This window comes from Colius striatus, chromosome 20, assembly GCF_028858725.1.
Source record: "Colius striatus isolate bColStr4 chromosome 20, bColStr4.1.hap1, whole genome shotgun sequence".
Lineage (NCBI taxonomy): Eukaryota > Metazoa > Chordata > Aves > Coliiformes > Coliidae > Colius > Colius striatus.
The window spans coordinates 7,071,894-7,093,297 of NC_084778.1; the positions used below are offsets into that span (position 1 = coordinate 7,071,894).

A 21,404-nucleotide genomic window follows, 5' to 3' on the forward strand; every position below is an offset into this window, starting at 1 on the left:
GGCAGCACCGATGGTACTGGTCATGCTGGCACTGGTGACATTGGTGCTGGCCTTCCTGGTGAGGCAGGTGGTGTCAGTGGTGGTTCTACTGGTGGCAGCAGTGCTGCCGGCACTGGTAACGCTGCTGCGGCGTTTCATGTCGCTGCTGGCCACGGCTGCTCCCATCCCTGCCGGCTGCGGACACTAGGCCCATCATCACATCTGCTGCTGGCCGTGTCACCACCCCCGTAGCCCGATGACGCCATAAATGACGTCACTACTGCCCATTTTGGGGGGGAGGCCGAAAGCTGCGCCGGGTCCTCCGCACCGCGTGGGGGCGCTATGGCCGCCCCGGCGGGAACAGGGCGGAAGTGACGTGACGCGGGCGCCTTGGCAACGGCGGCGAGGAAGACGGCGGCGGGATGAACGCGCCTCCGGCCTTCGAGTCCTTCCTCCTGTTTGAGGGCGAGAAGAAGTAAGTGTCAGCGGGGAAGGGGAAGGTTTGGCCGTGGGTCCCCCTCAGCCGTTGAGGTAACGACCCGTCCTGCGTCCCCCTCAGGATCGCCATCAACAAGGACACGAAGGTGCCCAACGCCTGTCTGTTCACCATCAACAAGGAGGACCACACGCTGGGGAACATCATCAAGTCGTGAGCAAAGCGGGGACGGAGTCAAGAGTCGGTTTTAGGGGTGGGATCGAGGCTGTTTCTTTACCTCAGAAAGCGTGGTCACGGTGAGGTTGGTGCCGGTGGGGCTGGGCAAAGCGGTTCTGCCTTTACAGGTGAGGGAGTGGCCCCCTCAAACATGTTTTGAAAAGCCCAGCAGAAACACGGGGCACAGAAAACGTTTGTATCGGTTGTTCACTGCTGCTTTCCCATTGCAGGCAGTTACTGAAAGACCCCCAGGTGTTATTTGCAGGGTATAAGGTCCCACACCCACTGGAACACAAAATCATCATCCGTGTCCAAACGACCCCCGATTACAGCCCTCAGGAAGCTTTCACCAACGCCATCACGGATCTGATCAGTGAGCTTTCCCTCCTGGAGGAGAGGTTCAGGGTGAGCATTTCTCTTTTCTTTTTTTCCCCTCTTATTTTCTTGCTTTGTTAATTTATTTTCTATTTGTGCTCCTTACAATTAAAAGTGAAGCAAAAGGAAGAGTAGCGTGTCTTGGAGCTGCTATTTTAGGTCCATAAATACCTCAAAGCTGTGCAGCATCCTCACATTCTGCTCCTGTCAGAGAATCAGAGAATCATTATGGTTGGAAAAGAACTTTAAGCTTATAGAGTGCACACCCTCCCCTCACACTGCCAAGCCCACCACTAAACCCTGGCCCTCAGCACCTCAGCTCCACGGCTTTGCAATAGCTCTAGGGCTGGGCACTCCCCCACCTCCCTGGGCAGCCTGGCACAGGGGCTGATAACCCTCTCAAGGAAAAAGTTCTTCCTCAGCTCCAATCTCAACCTCCTCTGGGGCAATTTGAAGCTATTTCCTCTTGTCCCCTGTCAAAGCACAGTAGAGCCTGGCTGCTCTGAGGGGTGATTTGTGTGCTCAGCATGGGTTCAGGGGGTGCTCTGGAATTCCCTAGATGACTGGCAGTGATTTTTCTTAGTAGTGTACAAAAAACATTTTCTATTCTTTCAAATTATTTTTGTTTGTTTGTTTACTTCTGCCAGAACACCAGGACAGTATTTTGGGAGGGTTGTTTTTTAATACTTCTCACCACTCTTGCTCGACTTTGCAATTATATTTAGTCACTAACTTTTTAAGCATAAATCTGCCCAAAAGTACCTCAAGGGTGGGTGTCAGGAGCAGGGGATAACAGTTTTTCCTGTAGTGTCCAGGGACAGGACAAGGGGTGATGGGCACAAGCTGGAGCACAAAAAAGTTCCACTTAAACATGAGGAGAAACTCCTTTGGTGCTGAGGTGAGGGAGCCCTGGCCCAGGCTGCCCAGGGAGGGTGTGGAGGCTCCTTCTCGGGAGGTTTCCAAACCCACTTGGATGTGTTCCTGTGCCCCTGATGGAGGGGAACCTGCTTTAGTAGGGGGGTGGGCAGGATGAGTTCTGAAGGCCTGTTCCAACCCCCACCATTCGGAGATTCTGTGATGCAAAAGGTGATTCAGCTCAAAGATGAGTGTCCATGAAAGGACAGTGCCTGTGCCGTGCACCAACTCATAAATGTGTTTTCATTTTAAGTCTTCTTTTTCTGGATGGGGTGGGGATTTCCACTGATGGTTCTTATGTTTCACAGAAGTCTGGTAGGACTGTTTAAATTAAACCTCCTTCAGCTCTGTAACAGTTCTTGTCTTACTATGTGTGTTTCCTTTTGTTTTACAGGTTGCTATTAAAGACAAACAAGAAGGAATCGAGTAAAAGGGTGCCCCTCAGCATGGCCTGTACTTCTGAGGCAGAACAATGATCAAAAGCTGTATTTAAACCTCCATCTCTGGCCAATATTTTCTCCTTGCTCCACTTATTTTTGACAGCAGCAGCGACATTCAAGTTTGTTTGGGTTTTTTATACTAAATAGGCATTTTTTTCCAAGAGGAGAAATGTCGTGTTTGGTTTGATGGATAAGTCATTAAAACCAAGATCTGCTTTATTAATCAGAGCCTTAAAGAAAATATTTGTTGGCAAGTTTAGTGTGAGTTTACTTGTAGAAGGAGAAGCTGCTGGGTGACCAAGAAGTCCAGGCACTGCCACCAACTGAACTGGTATTTTGTTTTATTAAGTGTCATTTCTATAAAACAAATGCACAAATTGTGAAAACAGTGAAAGAAACAGGATGTTTACAATGACCTGACGAGTTTAACAAAGTCTTACCTCTTTGTTTGTTTTTGCTTCTCTTGCATGTGATAGCTGGTCTAGAAAACACCATGGTTACATGGGTAACAGTCACTAATACTGCACTATTTCAAAGCACGGGAATGAAACTCTTTGTTACAAGGAACTATGACTTCTTCCAAATTGCTGTTATGTTCACACTGGTCAGAACAACAAGGTATGTGAACGTGGGGTCTGAGACCACGTTGTTTACTAGGACTTCAGGCAGCTGCTCCCCGTTGGCTCGAAGCTCTGGCCACTGCAGGATCTGTAAGGAGAAGAGAGCTGGAGTAGGGAAGTGGTGGGATTGCCTCTGAAGGGGGATGTCAGCAGTTACTGCAAGGCCTGGTTTGGTGCTTGGGTTTCCATGGAATTGGGTTCCCTACCTGAACAAAAAGCCTCTTCCCTTGTCTGATGGAGGTGGGGTGGCTCTGGGATACTCCCAAGGGAGCAGGGGAGGGAAGCCAGGAAAAGGGGAAAACCACTGGGACTGGGCAAGATGGCCAGTTTACACAGCACTCAGTCTTGTCCCAGCCAGAGATGCTGAGAGCTGAGGAGCACACTGGAGTGAGAGCCAGTGGGGGGGGTGGGTCTTCTTCAGGCAAGGGAGCAAGAACTGCCCCAAGGAGGACTAGCATCCAAGACCAGGGAAAGAAAGAAAGGTGTTGGGAGCAGAGGAGGGGGTGAGCCCTTTCCCGTGGACACCTCAGCCTGGGAACAGCCATTCTTCCCTCGGCCCATCCCAGGGTGGTGGCTGAGTGTTTGTATTGTTGGGCTCTCCAGTTTAACCACCAGGTTTTACCCAGGGCCTTTTCCTTCTGCCAGGAAAAGCTGCCACACTGCAGAAGGCAGGAGCAAACAGCCTTGCCTTCCAGCTCCTCCCTCCCCTCACACTGGGGTTTGTGAGATTTGGAAGATGGTCACGCTCTGGAGATTGCTTGGAATTGCTTGTGGGTGTTGGGTAGAGAGAAACACGAGGCACATTTTGGTGTCAATTATCTCAGGACACTGGGGACAGCTTCAGTGGGGTGGAGAGGAAGCTCAGAGCTCACCCCAAAGGGAATATGAAACCCACCTGTGTGGGAGGGATCCTCCTGTCTGAGCGCTTCCCCTTTGCAGAGCTCCCTGCAGTGGTGTAGTTTGAGAGGTGATACATCCACACGCTTCCCTTCTCATCCCCACAGAACACGTAGGCTTTTGCTGCAAGACCAAAAGGAGAAGCTGGGTGTGGAACTGAGAGCTCGTGTGGCTGTACAGCCGAGCTCCAGACAGTGCTGTAGGATCCCCAGGGGACTGCCCTATGTCAGCAAAATGCTCTTTCCAGCACAAATACATTAATCTGCCTTGTTCTGAACAAACTCAATTCATTTAAGATAATCAACCACCTTACTCTAGTAGAGGGGGAAAAAAAGAAACCCCAGTGATAAATGGGATCTCTTCTGACTTCTGCAGACTTCTTTAGGGGGTTGGAATATAGCAACCAGATAAGGTTTGTCTGTTCCTTGTTAATATTGAAAGCCAGCTGCCTGGTGTGTGGCATTCCTCCCCCTTCCTTTGGATCATCCAGAACAGCCACAGGACCAAGTCTTGTGCTTTGAAGATGTGTACAAGGAAGACTGTAAGGGGTCTGGCTTTTATACGTTACTGCTGTAAAGCATCAGTTGTTCCCCCTCACACCCAATCATTTCGGTTGGAAAAGACCTTTAGGCTCGTGGAGTACAACCCCTTCTCTCACCCTGCCAAGCTGGGCAGAACTAAACCACATCCCTCAGCAAACAGCACAGCTGTAACCTTTAGGACTTCACTGCTGGAGCTGCAGGCAGTGGGTGCTGGCAGAGGGGAGGCCAGTCCCAAGCTCTCAGACAGGGACCAAGGTCCAGGCCCTTTCCCCAAACTGCAGGCTCCTCTGGGGGAAGCACACATAATCACAGAATGGTGGGGGTTGAAAGGTCCAACCCCCCTGCTAAAGCAGGGGCACAGGAACATGTCCAGGTGGGTTTGGAAACCTCCCGCGAAGGAGCCTCCACACCCTCCCTGGGCAGCCTGGGCCAGGGCTCCCTCACCTCAACAGGGAAATAGTTTTCCCTTATGTTTTGTGTTCCAGCTTCTTCCCATCACCCCTTGTCCTGTCACTGCCCCAACCTCCTGACACCCACCATTGAGATATTTGTAAATATGAATGAGATCCCCCCTCAGTCTCCTCCAGACTGAACAGCCCAGGTCCCACAGCCTTTCCTCATAAGGAAGATGCTCCACACACCAGTTTCAAGTCAGCCTTGAGGCACGTGGCTGTCTCTGCCCCAGGGCAGTGGCCCAGCCTGGCTGCTCAGCCCAGCTGCTGCCTCACCTGGGCAGGTGCTGAGTGTCAGGTAGGACATGTCTGTGGTGGACCACTCCAGCTCAGCCAGAATAACCGCTGCTAGTGTTCGCTGATTTCCTTTCCCCTTGCTGTCAAAAGACCGACTCCAGCTCCATAAGTTGATGCATCCTGGTTTAGAGCTCTTGGAAACTAAGGGAGAGAGAAGGGAAAGGCAGGGGCTGAGAAGGGATGTGCCTTGAGACAGAGGATGCTGAAGGTGATCCAGCCAGATGGTGGAACAGCAGCAACTGTTGGCACCTCCGTTACCTTATTTCAGGGTAACTGGAGGCTGCCAAGGCAGTTTTAGTCCCATGCTTATGTTCCTGAACTGCAGCATAAGCTATTTGGAAAATCCCATCCCATGCTTTAAGCAGTCTCCCAGATGTGGGAACCTCCAATTCCTCTCCAAAAAGATACTGTGGCTACCAGCCCTTGAGGAGAAAGGAGCTCTGCTCACTTCCACTTAGCACTGCTCTGCTCAGCGTGATCTCAGGGGTGGGTCCATCTCCTTTTCAGTCCTGCTCAGACAGGGGTTTGCTCCTCTAGCTCACATTTTAGGGAAAGATAAAAGACCCTGACCCTGGGAGACCATTCCACGTAGCTCCCCCAAAATCTAAATAGGTGGTCACTCCCCCAGCCAGTCCCTCTGCTCCTCACACTGCCTTTGGGATGTCTGTTAGTGTGGCTTAGGCTACTATGTTTATACTCACCAATGAGATCATCATTCAGAAAAGCCAAACCATCCACCCTGTGAGATGTTGTCATGCTTCCATCCTCATCAGGAAACTGGAATAGAGCTTCACAAGGCCTAGAGCAGAGAGAAGGGCCAATGACTCAAGACCTGAGTGTGCTGGAGGGCACGTAGGTACAGACCCAGAGGGGCCCTGTGTTACTGAGGCTCTTGTCCAACTCGGATAATGCCCACTAAAATTTAGACTTCTGGCCATCTGGATTTACTAACTTAGCAGGAGCCTGCTTGCTGAAAAGGCCTGTTTTACTTCACTTGCTTCTGTAGGCATCAGGATTACTGTATGGCAGCAGGGCATGACTTCAGTTGCTCCTTTCTTGTCCTCTTTCCCAGCAGTTTCCTGGGTAACCCCACATAGCAGAATCAGGACAGGCCTTGCTGCCAGACTGGGATACATTCCAAGAATTCACACTACTGCAGGATGATCTGCCCTTAAATTTTAGGGGGTTGTATTACACACACATCAGCCTTCCTTCAAACCTGCAACTGCTGTAGGCTGAAGCATCACCACCAGCTCAGGGCTGCCGGCTTTGAACACTCCTTTAGCTAATTATTGCACTAATTGTTTTGCTGGTTAAGTTTGGTAGGCTCCTTGCTGCTTTTCTTGCCCAAATCTCAGTCAGAAATAAAGCCATTGCTACAACAGCCTCTTCTTGTTACAGAAAGCAAAGGCATGCCTCCAACCTTTAGGCCTCACCTGCTTTTTTGGGTCTTATCCAGTTTTATATTCCAGACAAAGCAGCCTCCTTCACAGCCAGCCAGCAGGTACTGCTCAGGGCAGGTGGGGACCAGGGCAAGCCGTAAGGGAATGGAGAACACTTCCAGCACCAGCAGCTGGCTAAAACAAAATAAAGAAGAGAAGAAACAGTTAAGTGGTGCTGCGAGGGGATAGTTACAGGCTCCTGGACTGGCCACATCTGGTTTTTGAACCTTTACCTTGCATTGAAACTGTAGTCACAGTCTGGAATCCCAATATCCCAGAGTGCAATTCGCTTGTCATAGGATGCAGCTGTGGGACACAGAAGAGAAGCAGGTAGTGACACCACTGCTCATCTGGCTCTTCTCATGCTAGCTGGCAATTCTACCTGCGTCACAGGCTGTAACCCTCTCAGCCTGGGGCATCAGAGAGCCACAGCAGCAGTCACCAAGGCTCCTAGCTCAACACCACTTCACACACACCCCGTCAGTAATTTGCTGCCTTATCCTGTGCTCTAAGAGGATAAAGAACACTGAGGTTCGTGGTGTCCATTACTAAGGTGTGGCTTCACAGTCATTAATTAGTGCCCCTTGCAGCTCAGGTTTCTGGTCGTGGGTTTTAGTGGAAGCTAAAGGATCAGCTTCAATCTCTGCTCTCAGGCAGATGCCGCCTTATTCTACCTCTCCACAGCTGTCTGTGTGTGCATCCACAGCAGCTCCCACTGGGAAAGTCAGGCACTGGTATAAAGTGGGAAAAACCTTTTGCCACTGAGCTGAACTACTGATGGCAGAAACAATCCCAGTGGATTACTCAGCTGGGGTCCTGATCAGAAGGCATCTCTCAAACTCAGAGTGAGCGGGGTCATGTCCAGTCTCCAAACAGGCACACAAAGACTTTGCTACTAGAAATTTTTCCATGCACTATAACAGCCTTGCTGTCCATGCTGTCAACCTCCCCATCCCCCTAAGCTTTGCTTTTTTGCACTCTTGAGCTTCTCTCAAAGTACCCACTATAGAGCCCCGTGTTGTTAAAAAGTTTCCCTTGTAATGATTCATGTAGCACTCTAACCACTCCAGGATGTGAGTAATTGTAGGCAAAGAATGTGTTGTGGGGTGCAGGTGTGGTCTCAATGGCTCTGTAACAGTTGACTTCACAGACCTGACAATGCACCTGCAATTCCTAAAGTGGCAGTTTGTTTCCTACCAGTTCCTTAAGCCTCAGCTGCATGGGCTCTGCTGTGGCAAACCTCTCTTCTACTTCAGGAGCCCCATAAACATTCCTGATGAGGCACAGAACTAAAAAAATCCCCATTTTCATTTGTTTAAAACAATTAGTGACACAGTTTTGCTCACCGGAAAAGAAATGCAATCCAGCAGCCCCTTAGAGGCTGCAGTGCCCCTGTGGCCAGGCTGGTGAGAGCCCCAGGGGCTGCCCTGGCTGACATTCTTCTCACTCATCCCTACGGAACGGATCTACTCCTGGGCTCCTTTGTGGCTAACTTGTGCCTGACAGCCACCTCTAGAGCTACTGAGAGAGAAATAGGGACTCCTGCATGTCAGATGAAGAGCCAGGCTGAAACAATGGTAGCTCCTATAGGTCACTGCCAGGTGAAACTAACAGGACTCCCTGTAATGCCCATACATGCGTGAGGAGGTGAGCATTTCCCTCCTTAAGGAAGCTCAGTCTTTGCTACAAGGGGTTCTAAAGCTAAAGGGATGCTGAGGCAGACACCTACTGAAGAGGTGAGTTTCTCGAGTTGGGCTGAAGCAGACAGTGGCAATGGGCTTCTTATGAGCCTTTATCTCCCCGTAGCAGAAGTCGGCTGCCACGTGGATCAGTTTGACGATCCCTCTCCTCCCAGCTGCTGCCAAGATATTATGAGATTTCTTGCGACTGTCGCTCAGTACCATTGTGAGGGTTGTCCATGCCACGCTGAAAAACTCCTGGGGAGAAAGAAACCAAGAAAAGCATGAAAGAGAACAGCCAGCAGGATGTTGTTCGCTCAGAGATAAGACAAGGATCATGAGAACCGCTCAGGTGAAATGACACAGCTCTTCAAGCCGGAGCATCGAATCCCAAAACAACCCTCAGAAGAACACAAACTATCACAAAAGGACAGTTATCCCCTATGCCATCGAGTGGTCTCAACAGCCTGGGTACACACATGTGCCTATGTGAGGAGAAGAGAGGCAAACTTATCTTTTAAACTAATTAAAAAACCCAAACCAAACTAGGCTAAAAGGATAAGCAAGGAATGTTTACTATCTATTGTCATCCTCCTATGACTTGCTTGAAACCCTTTAAAAAAATCTCTGTGATATACATATTATGCATGCATGTATGTAATTACAACAGGTCATGGTATTTCCACTCAACTCTTACTCTTCCCACTTGCAACCTACCTCTGTAGCCACCTTGTACTTTTTCAGCACCGTCCCCGTCTCACAATCGATCAGACACACAGATTCCCCTCCACATGTCGCCACAGTTCTGGAGGAGCTCACAACAGGATCTGAAAGATGAGAAGAGCAGGTGAGAAGTTCCCAGGTTCCCAGATAACACATGAAGACTGCAGCTTATCACTGCCTGGTGCTCTCTCACTGTCCTGTTTTCAAAGTCAAACAAGAGTGTAAGCAAGTCTCTCCCTGACAATGGAGACTAAAGCTTGAAGGAGCAAGGGGTCTGAGGCATGGAGTCCACTGGGATTCCAGAGCCAGGTGGTTCTGGGAATCCTGCAAACCTCTTTTGAGCTCACCTTTCCTGGCTCCACAGTCTAGCAATGGCTCGAAGACACAGGACCAGAGCTGCGTTTTAAAATCCTCACGGCTGTTGCCTTTACTGTGACACTGAAGAAAATGCAATGGCTCTGCACTGACATCCTCCTACAATAAACCATCCACATTTAGAAATTCATTCCCCTGACAGCAGTTTGCCTGTGATTGCCTTGACAGAACCCTCTACTGAACACACGGAAGTAGTTTTCAGTCCTTCTGTAGCAGAGAACAGGAGAGACTGAGGTGCCACCAATGCTCAAGACTCCTAAAGCAGCAGGCAACTGTTTAGAAAAGACCCCAGCATTGAACCCCACTTCCTGATGAAGAGGAACGTGAAAAACCCTTCAGATCCCCACAGGTCTGAGCTGAGGGGGAAACACCTTTCCCCCATGCAGCCATCAGTTCGACCTGAGAGCAAGTCATGCCAGTGCCATTTCTAAGAGTAGGCTTTCAGTGCAGCACCTCAGAGCGCTGGTCCATCCATCCCCTGCAGGGGAGTCACTCTCTCCTGGGGGGCCTTGCCTGACGCCTCTGAGAGATTTAAAACAAGAGAAAACAAAAACAAAACAAAAACCGTAACTCACAATATATCTGGCCAATGACGAGCTCCAAGCTGTGCAGAGCTCTGATGAACTATGAATGCAGGTCCTCCCACTAAACCAAGAGGCCAAAAGCCAGTCCCAAGCAGGCTGATGAACATACCTTGCCCTTGGAGTTCTTCACTGGGGTCAAGTTAATAACTCCATTGTCCTCCTCCTGGTTTTTCTGCTCCTCTGTCAGCTGTCTGGATCTTCTGTTGCTTTGCCCCTTGGAAAACTTCTCTCCATTCTTTTCTGTCTCATCAGCTCCCTGCTCAGGGGCTGCCTCTTTGGCTGGCTGGTTCGATGCTTTTGTTTTACTGAGAGCTGGTTCATCCTGCACATGACTGGACTTTCTGGGATTAACTTCAGCCTCCTCCTTGGTGCTTCTCTGGGTCTTGGATTTTTTGTTTCCAGAGTGTGGTTTTGAATTATTTCTTTTCCTCTTGCTGGGTGTTACTGTGACCTAGAAGGCATGCTGTCAGTTTCTGCAGGAGGTCTCTGCCTTCCCCAAGACGTTGTAAGTCAGAGATATTAACTACTCAAATGCAAGTACCCTCCCAAGGTTACAGACTGGGTTCCAAGAATCAGACAGCCCAGAGCTGCAGAGTTCCTACAGGCAGAAGCTAATGAAAATCCCATAGCCAGCCTCATTTTCATCTCCCTTCCTTTGTCCCAGTTACTTGTGATTTATACATGATGTGGAAAAACAAATCTGGCCCATGGACCAAGGGGGTTCAGCCTGCAGCCATTTCAAAGGCAAGCACCATCACAGTCTGGTCGTGCGTCAGCCCAACTCTCTCATCAAAAACATCCTTTCCTTAAAGAAGAGTCAGTAGGACTACACTCCTGAAATCTTTTGGGTCTTCTATGAGAACAGAAGCTCTCTGCTCTTGGAGAGCAACTCAGCCTTCACATTGCTAGACCAGATTGTTCTTCATCTGGCCATGAAGAACAAGCCTCAGCTGTTGAATACAGGCTGGAGCCTGAGACTGCCTCTGTGGTTACCAAAGGGTCACAAATGTGAACTGACAAGTGCTACTGAATTCCTAAGAAATAAAAAGGACATTGTTAATTGAACTGGAAAAATCACCTACCTGATCCTCATCCTCTGCAGCTTTCCTGGGGCTTTCTGTACTTTCTTCCTCATTTTCATCCATCTTTTCCTCTGACTCAGGTTCTGAGTTTAACTCCAGACCTAGTGAACATGCCAGAAACTCTTCTGCAATCATTTTCACCTTAGAAGCAAATATGTGCATATGTTAAAAAAAAAAAGAAGACAAAAAGCAAGAGCAGTCAAACTCTGATGTGTGATGCCAGGAGCTGCTTTGAGTTGTCAGAAGCTACATCCACTGTTCTACATGGATTTCATAAGTGATGGAGGAGTTCCCAGCGGACAGGCCAAGTCCTTTGCTGACATTAAGTGACCCAAGAACTTCACTTTGTCCTGGGCATCCAGAGTACACATTTGCATAAACAACAGCACAGCAATGGAATAAGACCAAGGAGAGACAGACGCCTCAGTTGCATGTACACACACAGAATTCAAACCAAACGGTATCTTTTCCCCAGGGGTAGAACTACAGTGCTGTCATCCTCTTTTGTCCTTTCATATGGCTTCCGTCAAGGCTAAAGGTTGCCATTAGAGTCATTTGCAAATCCTTAAGTACTGAGGATACTGCAGTCTTGTTAATTAGTACAAGCATCATTATTGCTTACGAATTTATAAACAATGTTTAATGACAGTCATTTCACCTTGGTGCACATTTAGTCCTGATGCTACTCTAAGTGCTTAAAAGAGCAGTGAAGAAAACCAGGACAAGTGATACCACCTGTCTGGAAGAGCCCCAACACCCTGAACCCAAATCCAGAGAGCAGTGTAACCAAATCCATTCTGGATCAGGCTGTGGAGTCCTGCCTGAAGAAGGAAGGGTGGTGCAGCGTAACCTACCCGCCAGCGGGTGAATTCACTGAGTGAGCTGGGGCCATACACCACATTGGTTTCTACTGACTGCAGGAACTTCTTCTTGACAGACTGCACTTGCTCAGCTGTGTATTTCTCAGGAAGTTGGTCACGGAAGAATTTTTCCCAGTGAGCAGTAACCTAGACAGAAAGAGTGAGCTTATTCAACAGAATGCTACAGAAAATCAGAGTGGGAAAGCACAAGAGTACTTGGGAAAGTATTTACCAAGCTGCCAACCCTGAGGTTCTGACAACTGCACAATGGTACTGCTTCCACTTATTAGTGGTCAAACTTCACTTCAGCTAACAAGAAACTCAGTTCCCCTAAACCAAGCTCAAGTGTGGCCAAGCAGATACCATCAACATAGACCCAGAGCAATGCCTGATTTCTTGTCCCTTGTACACTGTGTGCTACTAAGAGGGAAGATACACAGTCATGCTACCAGAAACATTTGAGAGCTTCTGGCAGGTGGCAATACATCCCTGAGCATTTGGAACCAACAGACATTTTACATCCTGACACAGCAGTAAGAACAAATCAATACCATCAGGGAAAGGTATCTGAGGCACAGATACCAGCACAAAATGAGCTGTTGGTGCCTCTCACGAAGACCCTTTGAGGTACAAGGTATTATGCAGATAACATGTAGCACAAAAAGCCACCCCAGGCTTTGGTACCTGATTTCTCCACCACTGCTACACAGAGGGAGTTAACAAGATCAACTGGAACACAAATGGTAAGAGCAGTAGTGAACTCCAAACCAACCTCTTTTTCATAATAGAACAATAATTTTACTCAAGATCACAACATGTTTTGTGAGGACAATCTGTCAGGAGATAAACTAGGTACAGAAATGTGTGACAACAGCATTCCAAACATGCACAGATGAAGAAGAAAGAACAAATCTTTGTTTCTGGTGCAGGCTGGAAAAAGCAAGATTATACTGAGCTGGGTTTTGTGCTCCCCTCCCAAGGAGTGGCCAGGATAGTAATGTAAATTAGATGGGAAGGTGCAGCCGCTTTTTAGTGATCCTGAGTGACCTGAAAAACTAGAGGGTCAGACACAGACCTTGTTGACCCTGCTCCTATGACTTAAACTGAAGGCAGAAGGTGGCTGCCCACAACAGGCAGAACAAATGCAAGCAGTGGCCAGAGGAAGCAGCAGTAAGCCATTTACCACGTGGCCCATACTGTGGGCTGCACTCAGATCACACCAGAATTACTGTTAACTATTTGATGCCTGCTTGCCACCTGGTCATTAAATTGAGCACAGTATTTAGTTACTTCTCAGGTGTTTAGAGATTAAGAAACTATCCCCCACCTTACCTTGCTGGTGAGTTTACGACTATTGACATGCCTCACATGATTAGCCAGTTTGGTTATATTCTTGCCATTGAGCAGCCGAAGATTTTGCAACAGAAACATGACTTTATAGTCATCATTGAGCTAGAAACAGAAGACAACAGTTACAAAGCTGTACACATGATACATGCTTTAGCTTTAGTCCTTTATTAACATACAGGCAAAGACGAGAAAAATACATTTTAGTCAGGAAAAGCCATTTCATAAAATCTTCTCAGTATTTTCGACTTGAATATGACCTTTCAATTGTAAATCCACATTCTCCTATAAGGTGGGATCTTCAACTGCAAAGACCTGCCCCACAATCAGGCAGTACTGACATCCAACACAAGGTGGTGGTGGTGTCACCAGGCTCATCGGCTCCCCCCAATACTCTGCTCACATCCTTGGATCGGAGTGAACATCTGGTACCAAAGGGCCTGCTCTGCCTACATCAGGTGTCTCAGAGCAGAGCAGGTCCCCAGTCCAGTTTACCCAGCCACACGTGTACTTCTGCCAGCATGCAACAGCAAAGAAGCACCTGAGGATGGTGATGATGGTGGCTGATGCACAAGTAAAATCAGTTTGGTGTGCTGAAACTGTACAGTCAGCAGAGCGTCGTGGGAGAAGTCAGAAAACCTGAACTAGACTAATCACCAAGGTTAAGCCCACATCCTTCTCTAAGGACAACTTACAAGAACCAGATAGAAGTGCTGTTTGTTCCCCCCTCATTTAATGCTGAGCTTGTAAAGATGGGAGGTAACTCACTGTCAAGCACACATTGTTCTCGTAGGTTAGCTCCTCCAGCAGAGGGAACTGTTTCAGAGCAGTTACATCTTCCAGTTTGTTGTTGTTGCAGTTTAGGACACGCAGGTCAGGCAGGGTTAGACTGTTGGGAAATCTGTCCAGCAAATTATCAGAGAGATCCAGCTTCTGCAGGTGCCTCAGACGGGAAAACAAACGCGGGTCTAAGTCTCCAGTCTTCAACTGCAGCTTGGACAGGCTGAAAAACAAGAGAAAACATCAACTCTCTGCAGCTCACTGGAAAAACAAGCGCTCATTTTCACAGGATGGAACATCCTACCTGGTTGGCACCTCTCAGTCTACCACAACTCACTGGGTGTATGTGGCCAAACCTGTGGTTTCTTGTCCATGGAATTCCAGAGTACAATCACCCATACATGGAAAAGATGTGTCTGAGCTAACAGATCCCATCAGAGACTCAAGTCTACAAAAGTATTTGCACTACAATTAACCCGCAAACCAGACAAACCTCCTGTGGGTAACAGAGCTGGATGCTGTAAATTACTGGAAAAGTTTTTGTTTGCAGAAAAAAAAGAATGAGTACACCTCTAAGAACTTTGATGTTTTATTCCTTTGCAATGTACCTTCAACAAAACAAGCTGTGCCAAAGGATTAACTTTACCCCCAAAAAAGTGATTTTCCCTTCTTTTACAGTGAATTTTGCTGCAGAAAACTTCCAATGGCAAACATGGAGATTTACCCAACAAAGTCCCAAGGCTGCCACCAAAACAGAGGCGTTCTGTCCTGAATGGGGAAGTGGAACAACATTTGTGAGTGGGGAAAATACAATACCCCTCCTCTACAAGAAAGTGAAATCCACATATTAGAAACAGTCATGTAGATTTCATTATGTCATTTAGCTGAGCTTCAAAGGGAGCTTCTAATCCTGACAGTCAACGTCTTTTGAAGACACAAGCCTGAGTTCCTTTAACAAACAGAATCTTCATCTCTAATCACAGGTTAAAAAAAGCCTTTTGAATATAAATGAATTGTGAACAAGGTGAATAAAATTAGGCAACCAGACCACTTCTTCACTTGTCACCTGAGAAGCCTAACCAATCAGTCAAAGCACAAAAGAAAGGCTGAACAGAATTCAGCTGGCTGCACAGGTGAGTGGCATTTTGGGGAGAAACTCAACACAGTGTTGCCCAAGTGGATTCTTTGAAATATGACCGTTCAAAATCATGGTACAAAGCTGTACAGAAAAAACCCACACTCCAGGAATCCATTGCTTCACCTCAACATCACTGTGTTACCCACATTATTGCAGCCTCCACTCTTTAGATCAACTCCTGAGTTTCTCTCTAAAAACAATGACTTTAGCACTTCTAAAGAAATAACTGTAAAGAGTCTATGTGAAACCCAAACCTCTTACAACAGCAACAAAAACAACAAAGGTGCCAGCCAGAAACTGGCTGAGTCACTCAGATTGACCAGTTCTGGAAGAGCAAACTGCATGGTATTAAACACTTCGAAAGATGTATTTCCAATGACCTCTGTTAAAGATCTGAGCAACAAAACTGGTTTTAGTGGTTTTGAAGCGTGTCAGAGTTTATTCTTCCTCTCTGCAATGTTTGAGGTACTAACATAATTGTATTTAGAGGAGATGGAAAGGGATGGAAGGAGAGGAAAAGAGAGGGCAAAGAACGACAGAAGTATTTTTAAAGCCTTCTAAAACCCAGGCCAGAGAGATTGTCTCATTCACATTGAGCAAGTGTTAGCAAAGAAATGTTTTAGAGTATATCAGAGGGTTAGGAAATCAAGATCCAGCATTAAGCAGTTTTACATAAAGAAGGTGATAGAACACATACAATATAAATGATGAAAAGAAGAGATAACCACTGATAACCTATCTAGTGAGTGCAGCTCCACTACTGTCCACTGATCTTGCACCAAGAATGCCATCTCCCATCCCACGCTTTGTAATACTTCCTCCTTTTTCAGTAAAAATGCTTAGGGAAAGAAAGATAAAAAGGAGGATTGCCCAGGCTGAGTTCAGCTGGAATTTTCCACGGGCCTGTCTGCACTTACTTCAGCGTCTCGATCTTTCGGAGCCTCGTAGATCTTGGAACTGCTCTTTCCAAAAGGAGTTCTGTGGTAATTTTGGACATTTTTAACCTCCACTTCTCTGCTGGAATCTCTAAGCAGCCAGCTGTAGGATGTCTTCTTGTAACCTTCCTAGTAAAACAAACAGGAATAAGAGGAAACCCTTTCAACTACCTCCAAGAGAGGAGAAAAAAAGACAAGCTATGGGGTTGGCTACTGATTTTGCTGCTGTGTTTGAAGTCACTTTTTCTTTACACACAGTTGAAATGAAAATATCAGAGCTTGTTATTACACTGGGCACACGCTCCCAACAGGCTAACCCAACCCACCTCCAAAACAACAGCTGCACCTCCCTTGGCTATTAAATCAACTAACTTGCTGTAGACAAAAAGCTGTCCATGGGTGCTGGAACTTGGGATTATGACAGCTTGGCAGTTCCCTGTCTGTACCTTCTCCCAAGCAACAGGGCTCTGCTCCAAAGACTCTGACATGCTCTCAAATAAACAGCAACAGTAAGAATAAATACACCTGTCCACAATCTCTTCCTCCCAAGGAAATGAGGCAGTGAACTCACTGGCCTGACCAGACCAGATGGATAGACTCTTGGCTGACAGCTTCTAAATTCCCTACAATTTTGGAAAATTGGACTAATAACCAGAAATGTAAATATCCACCCAATCAATAACATCATTTCCTCAAAGGAAAAAAAATCAACAGCATTCTGTATGTTAATGACAACTAACAGCCTGGAGACATTCAAACCCCACCTGGATGAGTTCCTGTGTAAACTACTCTAGCTGGCTCTGCTCTGGCAGGGGTGTTGGACTGGATGATTTCTCAAGGTCCCTTCCAACCCTTAAGATTCTGTGACTCTGTTCTCATGCATAGTTGTGGACAGGACAGTACCTGCACAGGTATTTAGGATAACAACACTGTTAGGACAAAAGTAGCTTCATGAAATGACTGGTTCATAGCTTACTACTCTTTCTGACACAGATTCCAAGAGAGGGAAATAAAAGAGAAAAAAGCTCCAAGGCCAGGCTTGCTACTGTCTTTTTGTGTTCGTCTCACCACTGCCTAAACACCACTCCAGTAAACCATGAGAAGACATGAGGCACTGAGCTGACCTTGGGCTTGACTTCAGCCCCATAACACACCCACAGCACCTGCGCCATTCGCTTTGATGAGCAATGAGGGATTGCTTTGTTAACACCTGTAAAGGAGGACAATCCTTCATGAGTGGACTATTTCACACTAGGATAAAGAGCATTGAGCCTCAAAAACAGTTTCAGCAGTAACTATTCAGGATCTGATCCTCCAAATGACAGAGCCATCACTGAAAGCCAAACCCAAGCCTTTACCCGCTGAAGCTAATACACCATCCTAAGCTCAAGTATCAATAAGACAATTTGATACCAATGACTGTGGATGTTCCCTACACCTTTTTTTCGACCACAACAAGACATCACACACAGCAGTGTTAGCTGTGAAACCACAGGAGCTGCAGAAACGACCATGACATAACATGACCCTGCCACGACACCGCAGGTGAAGCTGCAGGAGGCACGTTTAACTACCGGAGGGTCTGAGGAACACCGCATTCCATCCTGAGTGGGAATTAGAGCACCCTTTCAGCTGGAAAAGCCCTTTAAGCTCCTGGAGTCCAAGCCCTTCTCTCACACTGCCAAGCCCACCACTAAGCCATGGCCTTCAGCATCTCAGCTCCACAGCTTTGCAATAGCTCCAGTGCTGGGGACTCCCGCAGCTCCCTGGGCAGCCTGGCACACGGGCTGACACCCCTCTCGGGGAAAAAGTTCTTCCTCAGTTCCAACCTAAAACCAGAATCGCCACCAGACACAGCCACTGACCCTCCTCTTGCCCCACAGTAGCTCTCGGGGCCGGCAATCCTGCAGCAGGGCGTCGATTCAGGCCAGACCAACGCTGCACAGCTGAAAATGAGTTGAGTTCGAACCGCCCCACAGCGCCCGGACCGCCGCCGGGCCTAAGCCGAGGGCAGCGCACCGCGCCTGGCACCGCCAGCTCCACGACGCCCGCCGCGCTGCCACCGCTCTGCCGGGGACGCCAACGCCGCCGGCCCGCAGCCCTGCCCGGGGCAGCTTCCCGCCGGCCGCGCTGCCCCGGCGACCGCCCAGGCCGCGGCAGCCTCGGGGCCGTGCCCGGGCCGCGGGACACCGGCTGCTGGGCGCGGGCCGCGGCCCCGCCCGCGGGCAGGAACCGCGACCCCGGATCGTGGCCGGGGCGGCCAGGTGCGGCTCGGGGCCGCGGCACCGCCTCACGCCGCCCCGCGCGGTGCGGGCTGGCCGGAGGCCGCGCTGAGGGCCGGCCGCGCCGCGGCCCGAGGCGCCCCCGCGGTGTGTGCGTAGGGTGACGGGACTGCAGTTCCCAGCAGCCCCCGCGGCGCAGCCGGGCCCCGCTCCGCTGCTCTGTGCCGCGGAGGCTGCTGGGAGAACGAGTCCGTACCCCTCACCCCCCCGCTCACCGCCCGGCCGGCCGGCCTCGCGCCGAGACCCCGCGCCCCGCCGCGGCCGCAGCCCCGGCCCCGCCGTCCCCCCCGCGCCCTCACCTGGAAGCGCGCCGGGCCGCGCCGGCAGGAGGGGAGGAGGGAGAGGAAACGGGGAGGGAGAAGGGGGAGGAGGGGTGGCCGTATCCTCAGCGCGGCCGGCGGGGATGGAGGCGGCGAGCGGCGGCGAAGGGCCGGGCTGCGGCTGCAAAGGGATCCGCTCCTGCCTGCTCTGCGAGGGGCCCGCGCAGGCCGCTCCGCCCCCGCAGGTACCGGGGAGGGGGCGGCGGGGCGGGGCCGGCGGCGGGGCGGCGCCGGCGGGAGAAGGGGGAGTGGGGGGCGCTTGCCGTGTCCCCCTCGGGCGGGCCGGGGCCGAGCTGGGGCGTGGGGGACGGCTTAGCGCCGAGCGGCCGCGGGACGGGGCGAAGGAACCTCCCCATACCGGGGCCGAGCCCCGGCTCAGGCTCCCCAGAGCCCGTCGAGGTGCCGGCCCCCGGCTGGGGACAAAGTGGAGACCCTAGCGCTGTCCCGGGTGGTCTGGCCGCCCGTGGCTCTGCCTGAACGTTAGATGCACGTGGCCGCCTGAAAAGGCGAGACAGACTTTACCTGACTTTCATACATTAAGACGAGACAGGTTGGCTACAGCTTAGCCTTTTGGCCTTGGCACTATTTATCAACCTTCCTCATTCAACATTTATTGATATGACAAACTGTATCTCCACGGCCAGCCTGAGGAATACCAGCCATGAATCCCTTACACGTTTGGTGCTGAGGTTCATCTGTTCTTCTCCGCCTTTGCAGGATAAAGACATTATTGGGGGGAAAAAAAAGCATTTTCAAACGAGCAGCACAGTAATGCTGCTGTTAAAAGAAAAGCAGAAAAGAGCTGTTCCTCGAGAGCACCTGTAAAGTTTCTCATGTCTACAAGGATCCTATACACACACTTTTCATGCTGTAACATCAAGGTTGCAGAGGTAAATCATCAAATACCTTATTGTGATAAGTTTCTTCCCACGTGTTTTTTCTTCTCTGGTACCATTTCCACAGGGAGAAGATAATTTCACTTACTGTCCAGCAACAGGCCTGGCTAAAGGAAATGAGCACTCAGAATTTGCTGGCTGGGCATTCCCTTTTCCAGGGGTATTTCTGATGGAAGAGTTCATTAGCGAAGATGAAGAATCTGAGATAGTTGAACTGATGGATCAAGATGACTGGAAACTATCACAGTCTGGCCGAAAGAAACAGGTTTGACTTTAGAAGCATGTTTGTTCCTAGATCCCTCTGGAAAAGGAAAGCTGTTTCCAGTTAAAACACAGAACATTTACATGTTTCATTACATGTTTTCCCTTGGAAGCTTTTTTTTCCATGAAATCAGATGCAACAATTACTTGTAATTAAAGTCAACTTCTCCTGCTAGTTTTAACAGGATGTGTCCTGTTAAGTTCAGTCACCCAGTGACAGAGATGGCTGCTTTGTTCCTGCTTTATGGATGAGGAATCTAATTCCTGAGAGATTCATGTTACTCCACTGAGTCCTTCTGCAGCCTGGTGAGCAGCTCACTGGAAGACATGAGGACCCAAAAGTCTCAACCCTCAGCCCTGTAAGGGTCACAGCCTCTCCAAAAAGACTTGTCCTAGAATTTTCTTTAACACTAGCTGTTTCCCCCCTTCTTTTCCAACAGGACTATGGACCCAAGGTGAACTTCAAGAAACAAAGGCTCAAGGCTGGCAGCTTCACCGGTTTGCCACATTTCAGTAAGAAGATTGTGGCCCAGATGAAGGCTTGCTCTGTACTGGGCAGCTTCTTACCTGTTGAACAATGTAATCTGGACTACACACCAGAAAGAGGTTCTGCCATTGACCCACATTTTGATGACTGGTGGCTCTGGGGAGAACGTCTGGTTAGCCTCAACCTGCTCTCCAAAACCGTGCTGTCCATGTCTTGTGACTCAGAGGACACTGTCCAATTATTTCCCACTTTCAGTAAAGAAAACAGGGAACTAAGTCCCCCTGGATCCCTCACACAGACACCAGAGTGCAGAAATTCAGGTGAAGAGGGAATCAACTGCATTTTATCCCCAAGGTGTGTTGCAGGTAAAGATGTGACTGTGGCCATTCCCTTAGCCCGGAGGTCTCTGGTGGTGCTGTACGGTGACGCGCGGTACAAGTGGAAACACGCCATTCACCGCAAGCACATCGAGCGGCGCCGGGTCTGTGTCACCTTCAGGGAGCTGTCTGCAGAGTTTGGCACTGGAGGAAGGCATGAGGAACTGGGTAAAGAACTGCTAGAAATAGCTCTTTCCTTTCAAGGAAGACCGGTGTGATCAGCAAGAGTAAGCTGGAAGTGTGTTTCATAGAATAGAATCCCAGAATGGGGGCGTTGGAAGGGCCCTGCAGAGCTGCTCCAGCCCAACCCCTGCTAAAGCAGGTTCCCCTCCATCACGGGCAACATGTCCAGGTGGGTTTGGAAACTTCCCGAGAAGGAGCCTCCACACCCTCCCTGGGCAGCCTGGGCCAGGGCTCCGTCACCTCAACACCAAATAAGTTCTTCTTCATGATTAAGTGGAACTTTTTGTGTTCCAGCTCAGATCCATCACCCCTTTTCCTGTCCCTGGACACTACAGAAAAAACTGTTCCCCCAGCCTCCTGACACCCACCCTTTAGGTACTTATAGGCATTGATGAGGTGCCTCCTTGTTCTTCTCTTTTCTAGGCTAAACAGCCCCCATTTTGCCAGGAAACTGGAAAATAAAGTTCAGAATTTGTACAGCTCA

At 49.2% G+C, this 21,404-nt stretch overlaps 3 protein-coding genes across 4 annotated transcripts; 2 read left to right on the forward strand and 1 right to left on the reverse strand.

The window, feature by feature from the left end:
- The first annotated feature begins 343 nt into the window (after positions 1 to 343).
- POLR2J (RNA polymerase II subunit J) lies at positions 344 to 2,806 on the forward strand. Its single transcript, XM_010198669.2, has 4 exons — positions 344 to 454; positions 539 to 628; positions 862 to 1,036; positions 2,316 to 2,806. Exons 1-4 carry the CDS (start codon positions 402 to 404, stop codon positions 2,349 to 2,351), a joined length of 354 nt encoding a protein of 117 aa, XP_010196971.2. The 5' UTR covers positions 344 to 401; the 3' UTR covers positions 2,352 to 2,806.
- On the reverse strand, positions 2,686 to 18,877 carry LRWD1 (leucine rich repeats and WD repeat domain containing 1). Of its 2 annotated transcripts, none has more exons than XM_062012624.1 (16): positions 18,696 to 18,877; positions 16,097 to 16,243; positions 14,030 to 14,264; positions 13,247 to 13,366; positions 11,909 to 12,061; positions 11,055 to 11,195; positions 10,082 to 10,423; positions 9,361 to 9,487; positions 9,008 to 9,117; positions 8,341 to 8,548; positions 6,845 to 6,917; positions 6,606 to 6,746; positions 5,871 to 5,968; positions 5,149 to 5,310; positions 3,877 to 4,001; positions 2,686 to 3,069 (listed from the first exon to the last, which is right to left on the reverse strand). In XM_062012624.1, the coding sequence occupies exons 2-16, from the start codon at positions 16,174 to 16,176 to the stop codon at positions 2,929 to 2,931; spliced, it is 2,256 nt and encodes a 751-aa protein (XP_061868608.1). In that variant the 5' UTR covers positions 16,177 to 16,243; positions 18,696 to 18,877; the 3' UTR covers positions 2,686 to 2,928. The 2 variants fall into 2 exon arrangements, with proteins under 2 accessions (XP_061868608.1, XP_061868607.1); XM_062012623.1 differs by lacking the exon at positions 18,696 to 18,877 and adding an exon at positions 17,980 to 18,275.
- On the forward strand, positions 18,606 to 21,404 carry ALKBH4 (alkB homolog 4, lysine demethylase). The gene is made up of 3 exons (XM_062012625.1): positions 18,606 to 18,901; positions 19,680 to 19,877; positions 20,314 to 21,404. The coding sequence occupies exons 1-3, from the start codon at positions 18,800 to 18,802 to the stop codon at positions 20,953 to 20,955; spliced, it is 942 nt and encodes a 313-aa protein (XP_061868609.1). The 5' UTR covers positions 18,606 to 18,799; the 3' UTR covers positions 20,956 to 21,404.

What these genes read in the sequence shown, in the direction of transcription:
- ALKBH4 (XM_062012625.1), top strand. Translation starts at nt 18,800, where the DNA reads ATGGAGGCGGCGAGCGGCGGCGAAGGGCCGGGCTGCGGCTGCAAAGGG. An exon ending in AGGCCGCTCCGCCCCCGCAG is followed by an intron (nt 18,902 to 19,679) that starts GTACCGGGGAGG and finishes CCATTTCCACAG; the next exon opens with GGAGAAGATAATTTCACTTA. An exon ending in AGTCTGGCCGAAAGAAACAG is followed by an intron (nt 19,878 to 20,313) that starts GTTTGACTTTAG and finishes CTTTTCCAACAG; the next exon opens with GACTATGGACCCAAGGTGAA.
- POLR2J (XM_010198669.2), top strand. Translation starts at nt 402, where the DNA reads ATGAACGCGCCTCCGGCCTTCGAGTCCTTCCTCCTGTTTGAGGGCGAG. An exon ending in CTGTTTGAGGGCGAGAAGAA is followed by an intron (nt 455 to 538) that starts GTAAGTGTCAGC and finishes CGTCCCCCTCAG; the next exon opens with GATCGCCATCAACAAGGACA. An exon ending in CTGGGGAACATCATCAAGTC is followed by an intron (nt 629 to 861) that starts GTGAGCAAAGCG and finishes TTCCCATTGCAG; the next exon opens with GCAGTTACTGAAAGACCCCC.
- LRWD1 (XM_062012624.1), bottom strand. Translation starts at nt 16,176, where the DNA reads ATGTCCAAAATTACCACAGAACTCCTTTTGGAAAGAGCAGTTCCAAGA. An exon ending in CGAAAGATCGAGACGCTGAA is followed by an intron (nt 14,265 to 16,096) that starts GTAAGTGCAGAC and finishes CTTGTTTTTCAG; the next exon opens with CCTGTCCAAGCTGCAGTTGA. An exon ending in GACTACAGTTTCAATGCAAG is followed by an intron (nt 6,747 to 6,844) that starts GTAAAGGTTCAA and finishes ATTTTGTTTTAG; the next exon opens with CCAGCTGCTGGTGCTGGAAG.